Here is an 18,356-nt window from a genome sequence, read left to right as displayed (position 1 = left end):
GAAACGTCTATAGCCGCACGAAAAACCGATTGCAGGCGTGGCAATGCATGCCGTGGCGACAGGTCGCCCTGCGCAAGCGACTGTGCGATTACCTTCCCACTGGTTCGGCGTTACGCTATCTCTCTTGCCACACTGAGCTATACCTTTAGTGTATACAGTTGTGTATACTACAGTATACATAACCAGTGTTTTGCTGAAATGATAATTTTTAAAAATGATTAAAAATTGATAGTGATAATTTAGAAAGTGAAAGTGAGCAGCCTCCTGCGAAGAAAGCAAAATCACACTACGACACACTATCAAGTCATCTGTAAGTTAATTATATTTTTATATTATCTATATAATTGGACTGTGCATTAAGCCCGCGTATATATGGTCTGTCTCAAGGGTCAGTAAATGTAAAATCTATTCTCATGGAAAATTGAAATTTACACAATTTTCATAGCATATAATATTTTTAAATTAAGTATTGATTCATTTTGATTTTACTCCTAAATGAAAAATAATGCACTGAAACACTTACTTGAAGAATAAATTCCTTAAAGACTGACAAAATTTGTTATTAGGTTAGGTCCATAGTGAGTGGGTCTATTCGACCCTCCACCGCAACCCACAAGGGTTTATTGTGGGTCACACTTATCCACACTCGACCAAATAAACCCAGCTTCTTAACGAAGCCGATTATTTTGTATGGTAAGTGTCTTTTAGGTCAGATGGAAAGAGTACAGCTCTGCCGAACTCTAAAAACCTGATTCGGTCCCCAGTGGGGCAGGCACAAAGTATATGGTCTGCTGTTTCATCGTTAATGAAGTAGTCGGATAGTCAAGGTGCGAGATTCCCACCTTGATACCCGCGACAACCTTCCCATATGAGGGTTTTTGCACGTCAGCTACACCTGACGATGCCTTAGATTCAACCGTGCAGGGCTTTTTCGCATCTAGTTTTGGTAAATCATCACTTTAGCGCAAACGTTTGCTAACCTGCACATGGGGGTTTGTTCCTCCACCTGAGACAGATTCTGCGTACGCCGCTCAAAAATTAGATGCAAGGCGGTTTCATAAGGTAGCCCTCTCTTGAGGAGATGACTCAGTCGTTTCCTGGCTGTACCACTGGACCTTTTTTTCAGGTTCAGTTATTGAATCAGGAGTTGGAGAGTTGAGAAGCTCTCGATACTGATCTAAATTTACAGGGAGGTCAGTTGTAGTCGTAAACTCGACATCCATCTCCTCTGTAGAACCGCTCCTGATCTAATTTTACATGGAGGTTTGTCAATGAAAGTCCCTAGAGTAGCTAGGGAAAGAAGGTCAATCACGGCAGGGCCACGCATTTCCTTCCTTTCGAAGATTCCGTAGAGACAGCTGATAGGCTCAGTGTCATTCATCCTCTTGTCACGGATACACACAACTTAGGATTAAGCCATCGTTGGGATGCAATTCAGTTAGGGAATAACAGAACCACAAGTGATTCTGAAATATTTATTATTAATATTCATAATTTGAAATCTTTTGTATTATATTGCAATAACTAACTGGAAAAATTGGTAATATTTCATTTTTACATTATGCCACATTAGTTCCTTTCGTAATCTGTTCTTTTATGCATAATTTCTATGTTTCATATCTGCCAGTGTTATTATTTTTATTTATTTGTGAAATACTGCTACAACGGAAGCGATAAAAGGAATGTCTTTCAAAAACATTTGTTTTTGCATCTATATAGTCTTGTTGGTGATCTCCAACCACCATGCCCTTTCAATGTGGTTATATCTGTCCCAGAGTCCACTAATGATGTAGCAGAAACTCTGTGTTTGGTCATATCATAAGTTTTGCAATTTCTTCTGGCATTTTTCCAAATTTATGAATGCCCAGCCGTTGTTTGTTTGCCTTAACATTACTATATTTTAGAAAAATTAGATAACCAGCCTAATGTCCTTCCCGTTTTATTTTTTCAAAGGGTCAACTCAAAAAATTGAAATTTGGGATAATGAAATGAATGCACGGATACTTTATTTTTAAGTGAAATTGACAGATGAAACTTTCAAGATGGCGACTGGGCGCCATTCCTAGGGTCACAACCCTAGAATATAATATCAATATCTTCAACAACTACAAAATGGCGGAACTTTTAATAATTGCCTGAATACATTGGCATTTAAGTACATAATATGAGGTAATGAGCGTGAGGTCAGTTCAGAAGATGCTTGAAATGGTTGCCTTGAACTTCTTGACATATGAACAGCCTATTCGATATTTCACGCCGAACATTTTCGAACACAGTAACGTCAATATCATTACAAATATTTATTATTCTCTGCCGTATATCCAATATTGAAGCAGGTTCAGTTTCGTACACCTTTTGCTTCAAATAGCCCCATAAAAAAGTCCAAATGTGTCAAATCTGGCGAGCGGGCTGACCATTCTGTAGGACCTCGATGGCCAATCCTACAACCGGGAAAAGTAGTATCCAAATAGTTTCTTACTTGTCTGAAGTAATGTGGTGGTGCTCCACCTTGTTGGAATACAATATCCATATCGAATTCATTAGGATTCGCTTCGACGATCTCAGTGGAAAGTCATCCTCGTTTCGTTCAGGCTTGGAGTCCAGCTCCCCTACCCTTTTGGCTGATTATTGGTCGCGAAAGACCAATATGTACATGACTGATGGTATGGCGGCATGAAGTCCTCAGACATCAGTACCGCCCTTCACGGGATACCCCTACCTAGCTGGGGTGGGGTGGGTGAGAAAGTTATTCATCCGTTAACGGGTGACATGAGGGCCTCATTCGACAGAGTATCGGGGCCTTCTATATCGGGAGGGGTCGTCTACAGCGTAATCTGTGGCTTCCCTGACTAAAGGGTTCGACGATCTCAGTGATGAGAGGGTCAAGAGTAGTTTCCAGCATATTCAAATGCAGTTCCCCTGTTGAATTTTGATCAATAAATAGAGGTCTTACAATATGGTTTCCCAATATTTTTTCTGGATTTTGGGTATGTGTTTCCCGGAAAACGTGAGGGTTGGTGTCACTGCAATAACGGCAAACAAAAAATAACTTAACAAACCTTATCGGGTTGTTGGAATTGCCATATGGCAATTCCAAAAGGAATATTTCTAGAAATATCAATATCAAAGTGTAAATAAGGATATATCTAGGGTTGAATATGAATGTTGTATTTTTATTATTTTATTAGTTTTCTTTAAGTCATTTTAACTTTGATTGTAATTTTCACAGTCACACACAAACTGGAAACAGTTTATGTGACTTCTTAGTTTATTAACTTGTTTTTACTATGTCTATATTCTATATTTTATATTGTACCTGAAGTTAATAAATAATAATAATAATAAAAAATAAAATAATAAAGTGTTTATCTTCAGGAAATTATTAACTGTTCCGCCATTTTGTAGTAGGTGAAGATATGGACTCCATATTCTAGGGTTGTGAAGTATTCGTCAGGAGCTTCAAAAAATGTGACTCCTCTTTCCATTTGATTTTTTTTCTAGATGGCGCCTAGTCGCCATCTTGCATTAATTTCATTATCCCAAATTTCAATTTTTTGAGTTGGTCCGCTCAAAAAATAAAAGGGGGGACATTAAAGAAATTCTCTGTAGAAGTTTAAATGTTCCACTACAATAAATGAGTAATTTTTTTGCTACGTGTCAGGATTTACAGTTTGCATTCCAATATTCACTGGACTTCTGAATATGGATCATGGAAATCCTAAATACCTTATCCATAGCTTGGTTAAAAAAAATATCTAGTAGGTACTTTGTTTTATAAATTACAGAAATCTTTCTTGTGGTGGCGCCTAGTAGAATGAGAATTTCAGATAGTGTGTTAAAAGTTTGTTTGAGGAACAGTTATTTTTTTTCGGATCTTTTATTATATAAAACATCCCCGAAAATTCAAACAAATATTTGAGGTTTCTGTTTTGACTGTATCATAAAAACTTCAGATGGGTACCTAGTAGAAATAACTTCTGAGTATAACTTCACATTGATTTATCAAAACTTATTGTGACCAAATAGTTGAAAATGCCATCTTCGACATCAAAAACTGCAATAATAACTAAATTATTGAGACCAGACATTTCCATCAGGGGCGGCAATTTCTCCTCCAGAGTCGTTGAACTCCCCACCCCCGAATCCGCGAGAGCGCACGTCGATAATAAGACTATAGGGGTTGTATATGTGTGTCGCGCTACCTTAAAACATAACTCGGGTTATTTATACGTTTTGGTTATTTTTATCGAGCAAAAACTACTTTCAATTAAGATATAATAACTGTTAGTTGAATCAAAGGTTTTGAACTAATGTGCGATAGGTTCTGATAAATTAAATAACGTCGAAGTTGGTTAGACGAGTCTGTTTGGAAATGGTGTAATGACAGTTTGAGACTTGGTGGTGAAAACTGGTTCATCTGATTTGAGTGAAACTATAAAGCGAGAAGTGAAATTAACTTTTTTTGTGTGTAATTTTTCAAGTGTAATTCTCACATTATTGAAGTGGTTGCGTGCTTGAGATAATGTTTTGTGTTTCCATTTCCTCAGCGCGAACGCCATTTTGCAATTCGGTTTAGGCGTATACATTATCCACTTTCATCCTATTGCGGCCGTGAAAAGTGATGAATAACTTATTGGTGATGTGGATTAACTTGTTTTGATTTTCACTGGAAGGTATTTAACATTATTCATATACTAGTTAATAAGTATGTGTTGTTTATAGATAAAACTGTTTCCAGATGTTTTTGACATTTGTATGCGCAGATATATCAGCAAATGAAAATAAGTACCCCTTTCTATGCACCTCTTACACAAAATACCAAAATACGTAGAAACAGAAAACAGAATGGCAATCCGCATTCCATTTTGTGGAATGCAAATGAGATATTCATTGAGAATCGGAAATATAACTGGGAAATGTAATACACGAGTATAACTCTTGATCAACAAAGTGATATCATAAACGGCTATTTAGTTTGCAATATAAGTACTTTTTTATTAATTTAGAAAATTTGCGCAGAGGGCACATGCACAGAATGTGATTTATACTCTGTCTGTCCAATTTCTATTCTGACCCTTTCAAAGTACTCCTCCTCAAATATAATACACTTGTGCCAGCATTTTTTCCATTCTTTGAAGTAGTTCTGATATGCAGTTCTGATATGCAGTTCTGATATGCAGTTCTGATATGCTCTCCCAGCGATTCGGTTTTTATCTCCTCAATCGTCGCAAAACGCCGTCCTTTCATGGGTCTCTTCAATCTTAGGAACAGGAAAAAAGTCGCAGGGAGTCAAATCTGGTGAATACGATGGCTGAAGCATGATTACGGTGTTATTTTTGGTGAAAATATTACGAACAAGTAATGACGTATTGCTCTTGCAAGCGGCGGATAACTTCAAGATAATACTCCTTATTCACCATACGACTATGTGGCAAGAACTCCTGAGGCACTGCGCCAAGGTAACTGAAGAAAGCAGTAAGCAAAACTTTGACATTTGATCGAACTTGGATCTTCTGTGTTCTTCCATTGGGACGATTGGACTTGGGTTTCGATGTCATAACCAAAAACCATGATTCGTCACCAGTTATGACCCTTCCAAGCAAATCTGGATCGACGTTGACGTCATTCAACAATTCCTGAGCGATGCTCATGCGACGGTTTTTTTGTCAAACTTCAGCAATTTTGGAAAGAACTTTGCTGCCACACGCATCATGCCCAACATTTTCGAAAAAATTGCATGGCATGAGCTAACGGATATGCCGCGACCAGTGGGTCGCGACCCATAGTTTGGGTACCACTGTGCTAGACAGCTGAAACTGGAAACATATATTCGAGACGAGTGTACAATATAAGAAAATCGCTAATCGAATTTATGTAGCCCGCGAAATTTGAACATTTTCCTTATTTTTGAAAACTCTACGTATACTCTTATCTTCTCAAAATATGTTACATAAAATAGTGTAAACTTACACTTACTACGTATATGCCTATACCTTCCTTTCCTTCGAATTCGTAGAGAAAAATTGTCTAAAAATCGCTTAACGACATCAGCTGAAAAGACTCGACAAATCAAAATTTGGAATATAATGAACATCATCGATGTATAGGGATATATAGGGAATTCGGTATTCCATTGTATATTCAATTTATATAATACGAGAAAAAATTCCGGAATTGAGATGTTTTATGTTTTGGAAGTGTGAGCTGGTTTTTGAATTTTGATTTAAGGTTATGGATATCAGTACGGAGATAATTTGAAGATTTAAAGGTATTTTTTTCAACTCTTTTTAAAATAAATCAAATTATTTTTAAGGTACAATTTACGTTCAGAACTTTCATAAAAAAATAAATTTTTGCTTTTTATGACAAACTGCTAATACGTGTCCATTTGATTTCGTAAAAAAGTAAGAATTATTTGTTTATTACGAGGAGATTTTTTCGGAGGATGGGGTTGGTTACCACCCTTACATTTTAGGTAAATTGAGTAGCGCCTCCTTATGAAGGTTGCCTTTTGTCGTGGATATTTTATGCTTCTGATAAAAAAGTGAATCATACTAAAAACTTACCTACACAACGATTACAACCTGCTGATTTCCTTGAATGCTGATGGCACAAAAAAGTTTAAAAAACTGTTTTAGGGTTAATAAATCCCAATAATTGTTTTTAAAGCACACACAAAAAAAGTAACACCTAATAAGGGTAACTCACATAGGAAATTTAGAGTAAATGTTCAAAATGTGCGCCATTTTGCTCCATGCAACAATAAATATTTTGTTCGAATTTTGCTCTTACATTATTCAACATATCAGGAGTTATAGCTCGGCATTCATCAATAATTCTACGACGTAATTCATCCAAATTGGCTGGCTGTGTAGCAAAAACTTTAGACTTTAAATATCCCTACAAAAAGTAGTCCAGTGGTGTTAAATCTGGTGATCGTGCTGGTCATTCAATTGGACCTCTTCTGCCAATCCATTGTCCTTCAAAATGATTATTCAAAAAATTTCGAACCTGCTGGACATAATAGGGTGGTGCACCGTCTTGATATCTTGGATCCTGTTCAATTATTTCAACTATACGAGGTTGTATTGCCTCTTCAAGAAGTTGTAAATAAGAATCACTGGTTAAATTTCCATCAATGAAAACTGAACCTATAATATGATTGCCTAATATTCCGGCCCAGACATTCAACTTTTGGGGATGTTGGTATGTATTTCTGCGTATTGTCTTAAGTTTTCATCCGACCAATAACGGCAATTGTGACGGTTCACGCAACCATTTAAATAAAATGAGCTTTCGTCCGAAAAACGGATGTTATAAAGCAGCTCGGGATTTTGCAATAATCTCTCACTCATGCCCTCACAAAACTCCTGTCTTCAGTCAAAATCATCCTCATTGAGTTCATGAAAAAGTTTAATTTTGTAAGGAAGGAATTTGTGGTTTTCAAGGATTCTCCATGCGCTCATATGGCTTATTCCGGCCATTGCTGATAAACCTCTGGTACTTAACCTGGGATTGGCGATGACTTGACCAATCACTCCAATCGCATTATCGTCATTCACTACCCTTCTCTAAACATTTCTTTTCTTATTTAAAACCGAACCTGTCTCCCTGAATTTTGTGACCAAAACCAGAACGTGATTTCTGCTTAGGTGTTTACCAGGGTTTTGCTCGTTAAATAAAATTGATGTTCTTTTAGCATTTTGGTCGTTGCCAAAAAATAAAGCAATAACTGAAACCCTTTCAGCAGTAGTGTAAGGCATTTTTAAACAAATAACAATACACGACCCGTTTAAACAAAACAATCGAACGATGTACAAATGAAAACTGGAAGAAGAGGAGTGGGTATTGATTTTAAAAAAAGAATTTTATTTAACAAAAAACTGATAAGAAGAACTGCTCGAATTTTTTTTTTATTTAGGCATACAAGTTACCGAGTAGTCTGTCTAATGTATTATTAACATGGCAATTTTAACTTCAAATTATCTCGAAAACTAATCGTTACAAAAATTTTCTTTCAACAGAGTTGTAAAGGTATTCGAAAGACCTTTAAAACAAGGTGCCACTCGACCTTCTTTCCCTATCTATCATCTGATTAGTCTGAAAGGTGCCCCCCTTTAATTAGAAATCGACGTGTCCGAGCTTTTTTTAAAAATCTTACTTTTCATATTCAAAAACCGCTCTGGTAAGTTTTCATTGTTACACACTGTATAAATAAGTTGGCTTGTTATCATTTTACGAAAGTGTGTGCAGGCATAAATCCACCCACTTTTGCAGGTGACAGCATAATTGGCGTGTCAAATTATACTATACATACACCAAGTGAATTCGAATGGCATAAAAACTAAATAATTACCGAACGTCGGCAACTTCTTTGTACAGCATGGACGGCGTGATTTTTTTTTCCAAAATTATTTTTATTTTTCATAAACCTACACGTATTTTTTCATTAATAGTAAAGAGTACTGCCTTTAATATTTTATTTAGCTGTTCTTATTGATTTCGTATAGACTATACAAGAGCTTCGCATAATTTTTTCCATCATTCAATATTCTTCTGTTGTGGTAAATCGACTTTTTTTGCTATACCAACGCTTCATAACTAATGAAACATTTGAGAGAGAACCGATTATCGTATACTTTGTTCATTGTTACCTATGAAAGAATGAATGTCATCCACAACCTAGAGTGGAACTTTCTCAAAATATGTGTGATAAATGGAAGGATACTAATTTTATCAGGACAACTGTATTCGATTCAATTGTTAATAAAAATATGTACACCACCTCATCTGTAGTTGTTTTGAACCTGAAGTCTACGTTACCATTAGGCGCTAAAGGATACTTTTACAAAAAAGCTGTCCGCCGGTGATTACAGGATTATCTTTTCTTGTAGCTCAGTTTACATTGGAACAACCAAACGTATCATCAACACAAGGATACAAGAACACAAGCGTAACTGTCGCCTTAGGCAACTGCTAATCCTAGCAGATCACGTAATGAAATAAGAAGAAACTGCTGTTCTGTCTAATTCAACACATGACCATGCACGACTTCAAAGGGAGGTCGTTGAGATCTATAAGATTCTTAACAACTTCGGCAGAAAAGGTATATGGGTCTACAAAACGTGGCAGTCAGTAGTTAAGAAGACTCACTAACATCATACTTTTGAACAACGTGGGCCAATTAGAATAATCTAGCAAAAGTGAGTAACAATCAGAACAAACTAGCAGAGAAAAATTCTCCCACGGAAAGCTTTTTCCTTGACTAGCCTAGATGGGGTTACTTTGGTGTTCTCTCTCCTGGGTCGTATGGCCTGCTCGAATTCTCCTTCGCTGAACCCACTCCGTTTGAAGGCATTTTTCAGGTGACTGAGTTCCTCAGGGAGACTCTCAGGTTCATAGATACGTCGTGCTCTCTCAACTAATGTTTTAATAGCCCGTCTCTTTTGTTGTGGCTGGTGGTTAGAGATTTTGTTCAGGAACCTGTCTGTGTGTGTTAGTTTCTTGTACACTTTGTGGCCCAATGTACCATCTTCACGTCTGTTCACAAGAACATTCAAGAAGGCTAAAGTCCCATGGGTTTCTCGTTCCATTATGAATTGGATTTTTGGGTCGAGATAGTTGAGATGTAATAGAAAATCGTTTAGTGACTCTTCACTTGCCATCTTGCCATACCATGATCGTATCGTCAACATAATACAGCCATCAATATGGTTTCGCGGCCACTTGCTTCAAGGGCCGTTGTTCAAAATTTTCCATGAAAAAGTTTGCTTCCGCCGGACTTAATATGGATTGCCCATTGCGGTACCATTCGTTTGTCTGTTGGAACACCATGCCACTAGAAATGAGTATACAAGGAGACCACGTCGAAGTCTTTGAGTGACTCTGTATTTCCTATAAACGGCTGCAGTGGGGTTGTCAAGTATTTGGCAAGCTCATAAGTTGGTGAACCTATCGCTTTTACGAAAGTTCAAGTTCAAAATTTCCGCAGAGGATTTCTATTTGATTCTGCCTGCTTAACAGTAAAGCTAGCAGAACACACACATACGGGAGAAGAAAATATTAAGAGCAGATAGTTGTTGGTTCACAGATGGATCAAAAATATTTTCCGGTTCTGGTGCAGGTGTTTTTAGTCGCAGACCCAGGACAGAGATATCTACCTGCCTAGGAACTTATGCGACTGTATTTCAAGAGATAATTTACGCTATTGAATTGTGTGCGGAGAGATTGGATAAATTCAACCTCACACACAAGTCAATAAAAATATTCTTGGACAGTCAAGCGGCATTGAAAGCTCTTGGCTACTACCGAGCAATGTCTAAAATAGTAGCAAATTGCCAAAAACGACTCTCCTCGATAGGAAGATTCAACAGATTGTCTCTGGTCTGGATTCCAGGCCATACTGGCCTGGAAGGCAATGAAGCTGCTGACTCCCTTGCCAAGGAGGGGGGTTTTAAGCAACTTTATCGGACCAGAACATGTCATTGGCATTGCTTTAGGCTTTGCCAAACAAACATTGAATACCTGGATGGCAAGAAGATTTATAGACTTCTGGCACAATCTTCCAAGATTGGCTCACTCCAAGGCGTTTATTCACCCTTCGAAGTTTGATACCAAACAGTTGTTAAACTACAGTAGGGATAAACTACGATGTCTAACCATGCCTTCTTACAGGTCACTGTCATTTGAATCATCATATGCAGAGACTCGGACTGTAGGAAGACAGTGTGTGTCGCCTCTGTTTGGAAAATTATGAAACGCAGAGTATATACTTTTTGCCTGCCCCGTTGGGGACCTAATCAGGTTATTAAAGTTCGGCAGAGCCGTACATTTACCATCTGACCAGAACGACTACTCACTATACAAACTAATCGGCTTCGTTAAGAAGCTGGGTTTCTTTGGTCGAGTATGAATAGGTGTTAGCCACAATAAACCCTTGCGGGTTGTGGTGGAATGTTGAATAGACCCGCTCACTCTAGACCTAATGTAACCCTAACAGACAGATAGAAACCTGTAGAACATCGACGAAAAGGGGCAATGGGAGTCTAAAATCATGATTTAGTCTGATTCAAGAAAATATTATTTTTTGTGCAAGCCTAACGTTAAGCCAGTAAAACACACAATATCTACAAAATCAGCCTAAAAAAGTCGTTCTGCTTGTTCAACAACAAACACAACGAATGTCTGTGCTTTGATTGAGAGTGAATAACAAAAATTAAAATTAAATTCGTTGTAAAATTGGAAATACTGTTTTAATCAAATATGACTGAGATGTAGACCAGATAATCATTCAATAATTTGCAGTCGTTTTTGTAATCAAAGTTTTTCATTTCATTACTATACTTGTCAATCTTTATATCCGTTAACTCTTCAAGGTAATGTACCTACATCCAAATTTTTAGTATTCACCAAAAATATTGGAATTTATAATGTATGTTTTGAACAATACGAGTAGTAAAACAATCGTCCTAAGAAACAGTTCATTTTTTATCAGATGCTTTCAAATGTATTTTTTCCATTTTTCAGATACCTATAAACAGTATGTGGTAGGCGGGGCCAGGGGGGTTAGCCCCCCTATAGACCTGGCGCCGTCATTACGGATCACCACGGCGACCTTCACAGGTAAGATTTATTTCGATTTCTTCTATAACCTTATTTTCTTACAAAATAATTCGTATTCATAGGCTGTCGCACGTAATGAAACGGCTCACAATTTAATTTCATGTACCCCAATTCCATTGTTATGCCTAAAGCTTCTTCATGGTATGTTTGTATCTGAGATTCTGTGGATTTTCCAGATTTCTCGAGAAGTAAAAATTTCCAATTCATCTCTACGATGATTGAGTTGAATGAAACATACACATCATTATCATATTGTTATACTCTGGATGTGAGGTTCTTTAAGGCTTCGCAAATAGGGGTATTCTCTTCTAACTGAAAATAGAGCTTCGTCATCTAATATATCTTTCTAGAGATGATATGTTGAGGTTTTTCCAATTTTTCAAAGAAAACAAAAGCATTTTCCAAAAATCATCTTGATTTGATATTAACTGAATCAGACAAATCTAAAAATTATTAGATTGAAAAATCTTTAGTTATTCTCAATGATGAAGAGTCATAAACCATACTCAAGACAGGTCCTAGATTCTGATTTGAAAAACTCAAAGTTGATATCAGAGAAAACAGCAATGATCTATAGTTCAGTAATAGCCAAATATTATGAATGGACAAAAATTCACTAGGCCACAATCAAACGCGGACTAATAGTTTCTTCGATTGGTGCTCTAACTAAATAGTAAAATTTCAGAATCTTGGAATATTCAAACACGTACGTACAACTTCCAAAATAAATATTACATTGAAGATGAACGTGCTTCTGTCATCAATAAAAAATCTATTTCAATGGGTTATAATTTATCGAGTGTGTTTTATGGTCTCTCTTTTCAATAACATTCCTCAAGAACAAGAGGAATATTTTACTATTTCGGACTTCCATTGTCTAATATGATTTGAACATAATTTGAACATGAAACATAAAATTGAAATGAATAGCTAGAAATAACAATTAAATTGAGACATAAAAACAATATTATGAAAATACTTATGATGCACTGTTTGGAACCTTTGGTGTAGTACTGAATATTACTGGAGTTTTTTTCCCAACACCAAATCGTTATTTTTAACGCCTCGACACGTGTTTCGATCACCAAGTGATCGTCTTCAAAGAGGAAGATTAAAACTAAGATCACATCTTTCTCAAAACTATCAGAGGGTTGATATGACTATTCCATTAATACTTAAATCTGCAATCACTGATCATGATACTGTCATTCTACAAATTATATTGGAAACATTGAAAAATCAATATCAAAATAATTATAAAGAGTACACGAACTATAAAAAATTAAACAAAAGTATGCAAGAAATCTCATGGGACCTCGTCTATTCACAAGAAGATCCAAATGCCGCAACGAATACCTTCATTGATGTAATAAAATTAGCAATTTAATATTGCTCTGAAAAGAAGGTAGTTAAGCGTAAAAACATGCCTTTTGCACCGTGCCTCACAAATAGTATGCTGAGGATGATAAATAAGAAGAATGAAATGTATAAAGAAATAAAGACTCATCCTGAAAACCAAACCCTAAGAAACGAATATAAATTATACAAAAATCAACTCACAAACAAACTGAAAAAATGTAAACAAAACTATTATAAGCAGAAACTAAAAAAAAATAAATCAAACACAAAGTACTTGTGGGACATGGTATGGAAACTCTGTCGAAGGAAACAACAACACAAAATCATTGAAACTATCTCAAATGATAATGGAGAACTCTTAACAAACGATGAGGAAAAAGCAGACGAATTCAATAGTAAGTTTGTTAGTTTTGGGAAAATTCTTGCTGACAAAATTGAAAAAAATTCTCACTTTGTGAGCACATCAAAGATCCTGCTAAATAATATGCCGCTAGCTCCTACGAACGCTAATGAAATATATAATCTAATACATGAACTAAAAAACAATAAATCTCCTGGAATTGACAACGTAAGAGCAGAACTTTTGAAGGAAATATCATACCACATCTCAACTCCACTTTCATATATAATCAATAAGAGTATCGAAAAGGGAATATGGCCTGATGCCCTAAAAAGATCTGTTGTAGTGCCAGTTTTTAAAAATGATGATACATCATCCGTCGGTAATTATAGACCAATTTCTCTCATTAGCCACTTGGCAAAAATATTCGAAAAACTTCTTAAAAACAGAATAACTTCATTCATAAATAAATTCAAATTGTTTTCTGATAAACAATTTGGATTTAGGGAAAAAACCTCCACTATAGATGCCATAATCAAATTAACAAACAAAATTCATACATCTCTAGACAGAGGAAGACCTTGTCTGTGCCTTTTTATTGATTTGAGTAAGGCTTTTGATAGTGTGAGCCACCCGTTACTAATACAAACGTTAGAAGACATAGGTAAAAGAGGGATGATTTTGAACTTATTCAGAAGATATTTGAGTTCAAGAAAGCAAATTGTTAAAGTGGGCGATAAAACAAGTCAAAAATTAGACATTGAATATGGAGTACCACAAGGAACAGTCTTAGGACCGACAGGAAATTAACATAAACATAAATGGTAAGATACATGGTATTCAGTCAGTGAAAGAAATTAAATATTTAGGCGTTTACCTAAAATTACAAAGTACAATTTATACCTTCAAACATATGAAAGAGTACTTACCTTTAGGTAGGTACCTTGCATTAGAGAGTCATCTCAGATATGGAATACAGGTATGGGGTGCCGCTGCACGATCACACATCAATTCACTTGAAATCTTACAAAAAAGGTTCCTGAAAATAATCATGACAAAACCACGTATATATTCTACCGAAGACCTGTATAGTACGTCACAGATGATGGATATTCGTCAGCTTTTCTTTTTGAATGCGTGTATAACATATCACTTCAGTATTGATAAAGCACCCCATCCAAGTCATCAGTACACGACTAGGGGACGTCAATTACTTACTCACTCACTATTTAAAAAAAAAAGATATCACAGAGAAGATACTCCTATATTGGCACTAAAATATATAACTCTATCCCTATCATTATCATCACTATCTATCACTATCTATCCCTATCATTACCATGATAGAATCTAATGGTTGAATGAAATCACAAAAATTCTATAGTGTATTGTATTTATTATATTAAGCTGTATGTCATTGTGTTTCATTGTATCATTTTATATCATGTATTTATTGTAGTGCTAAATTGGTTTTATTGTAGTATTACTAAGTATATCTGTTTTTGCTACATTCTTTAAAAAGTTTACATATTCATATTACATCTTACATTTCACATCTTACATTTGACACTCTTTATTTTACATTTTACACGATACATTTTTACATTTTCTCAATTTTTTGCACTGTATTCCTCATGCATTTCCTATATATGTATACCTATGTGTATAAATGTGTAGGTGTATTTGTGTATGTGAGTATAATTTCACCACATTTTATTATACTTTTTTACTATTTTATTATACTTATTTTTATTTTATCATTATTATTAAATTTTCCTCATTGTTATTTTACCTGTACTGTGTATATGAGAAACAAGTGCTCCACACTATTTTATTCAGAACAATCATGTAGCTTTTAATCAAAATAATTTTCCTTTACTCTGAATAAAGTTATTATTATTATTATTATTTTTTCACCGTAGTGTGCGCTGGTCAGGCCCTATCCCCCGAAGCCCCGATACATTCGGAAGGGCGCGCCAGCATTATCAACCAATGACCACTCCCCCACACCGTGGGGTAAGTGATCATTGGGTCCGAGAATCATGTGCCCTGAGCAAGCGCAGTGAGCCAATTATTATTATTATTATTAAGAACTAGTGCAAGCTAATCTTATTTATGCTATAAAGGTAACCCATTCAGGTAAACCATCCAGGCGTACCAACCATACAGGTATACCAACCTAAATTAATTTTACCTTATCTATTATATTACAATATATGTTTATATAAAACAATTTTTAGCTATATACAATATTGCCTATCCAAATTTATTTTTGCAATGTGTCCTTATGTAGTAATCAGTAAACCCAACAACATTATTTGTATATATAAAATAATGAATATTATTTTATATATACTTTATTGCTCAATATAATTGTTATTTTTCGCTATTCATTTAAATTTTTAATTCAATTTCTTCTTCAAGAGATTTCAAATCATATATCATATTTATACATTGGAAGTCCGAACTAGTAAAATTCACCATGAAACATTGTCAACCAGTTTTAAACAACAAGAGGAATGTTACAAGTTTGAAGAAATCTTCATTATCGGTAATTTCTAATAAATATTTCGTTAATCCGGGAAAATAAATGAATTTCAACTATATTATGATCAAGATAATTTTACTCCATATCTAATTCAACTATTCTATATGAATTATTTCATTTATATCATTCAATTCATGGTATTTCAACTTCAGAAATAAACGCGACACAGAATTTATGTGTTTATTACAGGGTAAGATTACGTTCCTATTTAATTAAGCTTGATTTAAGCTCATGAATTCTTGGGGTTCTTGTTGAATACTCTTCGTGGGAAAAACAATAACAGAATCAATACTCCTGACCGCTCTGGATTGAATGATTCCGTACAGTCTATCTCGTCTTGTGTTTGTAAATCCTTTGCTGGAAAAATCCTCACTTGTTTACTTTGTAGTAAATGTTCAAGAGGTAGCGAAAACGTGTGTGAATTTCTGGAACTTCATCTAGCGTTTCCTAATATGACTAATAATAACCAGTCTGTGCAAAGCTTATTGGTAAATCATCTGAAAATGAAATTTTTAACAGGTGATGATCAACTGTATTGCCAAACATGCGCCAAACTAACTGACTAACTGACTGTTATAAGAAAACAAGTATACCTGAGGCACCAGTCAATCTAATAATAACACTGATGATCTTCAAACAAGACTCAACCTCTGACGGAAGCAAGAAACTCTTTGGAAGGTTCGAAATAGATGAACATTTCAATCTAGCAGACCACTATTATAATATTCATGCAGTCATTGTTCACTGTGGTTCTGGCGTTGAATTTGGCCATTATTACGCGATGGTCAAAGACGAAATGGACTGATTTAAGTTTGACGATAGTGTCACGAAGTGTTCTGGCGATGTATTGAATCTATTGGAGCCTCTGGAGACACCCTACATTTTGTCTTAAGAGAAAGAGGACATTGGCAGATCAAGATCTTCAGATGATGTGGTGCTGCAGGTTTTTCCGGATTTTCCTGCAGCTGAAAAAGCAAATGCACCACTGCAATCAATGAAGTCGCCCCGGAGCGCCAATTAATTTTTATTGTTGTTTTATAATTTCACAAATAAAGGTTTTTGTAATGAATTGAAGCAGGTTTACCGATGAGCTTGCCTTGTACTCATAATCTCTTTCGAATCTACCCTAAAACTGTGATTGTTGAACTATCCCAAAAATAGTTTTTATTTCATCTTTCCAGATGTCCTGACAACGGGCCCAGGGCCACCAGGATGCCTGCGGACGATGATTATGCCAGAAGACAGATATTGTTGCAGCAACATGCCTCCCAGTCCCAGCCACCTTCTCTGTCCATTCCTTGTCCTGCTGGTTGTGTTCTTCCCGCAGTTGATCAGCGACAGCAGCAGGACAGCGTTACACATCGCTATACGAGCGAAAAGAACCTCCTGGAAACGTCGTCGACTGAACGATACTCGATCCAGGATCGTTTTGTCGAAGATCGAAGTTGCTCAGAGCGATTCGGTTCGGAGCGCAGCAGTTCTGACCGGCTGCCTTCAGGTGAACGATATCAAGGCGTTTCGGAACGATTTCCTCTCGGCGAGAGACCTCAGACCTCGGTGTCTACGGATAGGCTATTACCTAAAGATGCGCTGCAAACATCAGGGCATAGTCAAAATGATCGATCTGGGTATCAACATGAAAGGTGAGTTAGTTATACCACCGTATAGAAGTAAACACAGAATACTTTTTATATCCAGTATTGATGTGGATTAATTGGTAAAAAAGTATACAACAGTAGGCTTCAAAAAAGGTTATTTGAATATAGATTTGATACTTTGGTTCTGCAGAGGTTTCAGTGGAAGTAATATTTTTCCTACAGATACATACTAGCCAAATCAAGAAATGTGGTTCAGCAATTATTTTCCTTTGTGGATTTCCAGTGGAACTCCGATTGTTTTGTCATTTCATATCATTACTTGTGAGGCATATACTATTCGTAAAAATCAATTTTATCAAATCAACTTCATAAAAAAAGTCTGCGTATATATGGTCTATAACAATTTATTTTATGATTTTCGTTATATGTTCATTCCTTCAATCTTACATAATGAATACTAGAAAAACATAATTTTTTTCATCAATTGGAAATCGAAAAAAATTAATTGCCGACATCACCCTGCAAATTACAGTAACTCACAGCTAAACACTTGTTTATTTTGAAACTAGACACGAATTTTTCCAAAATACAAAACCACCACTTACAACGACTCACTCTGTAATAATATTTCATGCCTTAACTTGGCTCGCTTGGTAAACACTTCAGATTCAGTCGGTTGCGCTGTAGGTTGGCTGAGCATAAAATTCGTGGTGGGAAATCTTGACCCAAATATGGCGGAGAGTGAACTTACTTGTGTTTACTTCTATACGGTGACCCAACTAATTTATTTTCGACAATGTGCTGTCGCCGCCTCCATTAAAAAGTCGTAGTAACTTTGATTTTTCAAAAGGAAGATCCTGTATATAATATAATTTTTGGGATCTATACT

The 18,356-nt window shown here is 35.8% G+C and overlaps 3 protein-coding genes across 4 annotated transcripts in view; 1 reads left to right on the top strand and 2 right to left on the bottom strand.

Moving 5' to 3' along the window:
- The window catches only part of LOC111510368 (SUN domain-containing protein 2), a 68,703-nt gene that overhangs the window by 32,756 nt on the left and 17,591 nt on the right, over positions 1-18,356 (bottom strand). The window lies entirely within an intron of this gene.
- rho-5 (rhomboid-5) overlaps positions 4,492-18,356 on the top strand; it is a 54,605-nt gene continuing 40,740 nt past the window's right edge. Inside the window, exons 1-3 of one of the 2 annotated variants that reach the window (XM_074171326.1) lie at positions 4,492-4,673; positions 11,527-11,622; positions 17,051-17,512. In XM_074171326.1, coding sequence (XP_074027427.1) covers positions 17,082-17,512 — 431 coding nt within the window. In that variant the 5' untranslated portion in view covers positions 4,492-4,673; positions 11,527-11,622; positions 17,051-17,081. The remainder of the gene's footprint in view (positions 4,674-11,526; positions 11,623-17,050; positions 17,513-18,356) is intronic. The other variant, XM_074171327.1, reaches the window with a different exon arrangement.
- On the bottom strand, positions 9,225-9,593 carry LOC141480854 (uncharacterized). Its single transcript, XM_074171575.1, has one exon. The coding sequence runs from the start codon at positions 9,591-9,593 to the stop codon at positions 9,225-9,227; it is 369 nt and encodes a 122-aa protein (XP_074027676.1).

The sequence above is a fragment of the Leptinotarsa decemlineata genome, unplaced genomic scaffold, assembly GCF_025532065.1.
Source record: "Leptinotarsa decemlineata unplaced genomic scaffold, Ldec_3_MD MMD2_tig00000010_RagTag_RagTag, whole genome shotgun sequence".
In the NCBI taxonomy this organism is placed as follows: Eukaryota; Metazoa; Arthropoda; class Insecta; order Coleoptera; family Chrysomelidae; genus Leptinotarsa; species Leptinotarsa decemlineata.
The sequence above is the reverse complement of the archived record's forward strand: the minus strand, read 5'-3'. Positions and strand labels throughout refer to the sequence as shown.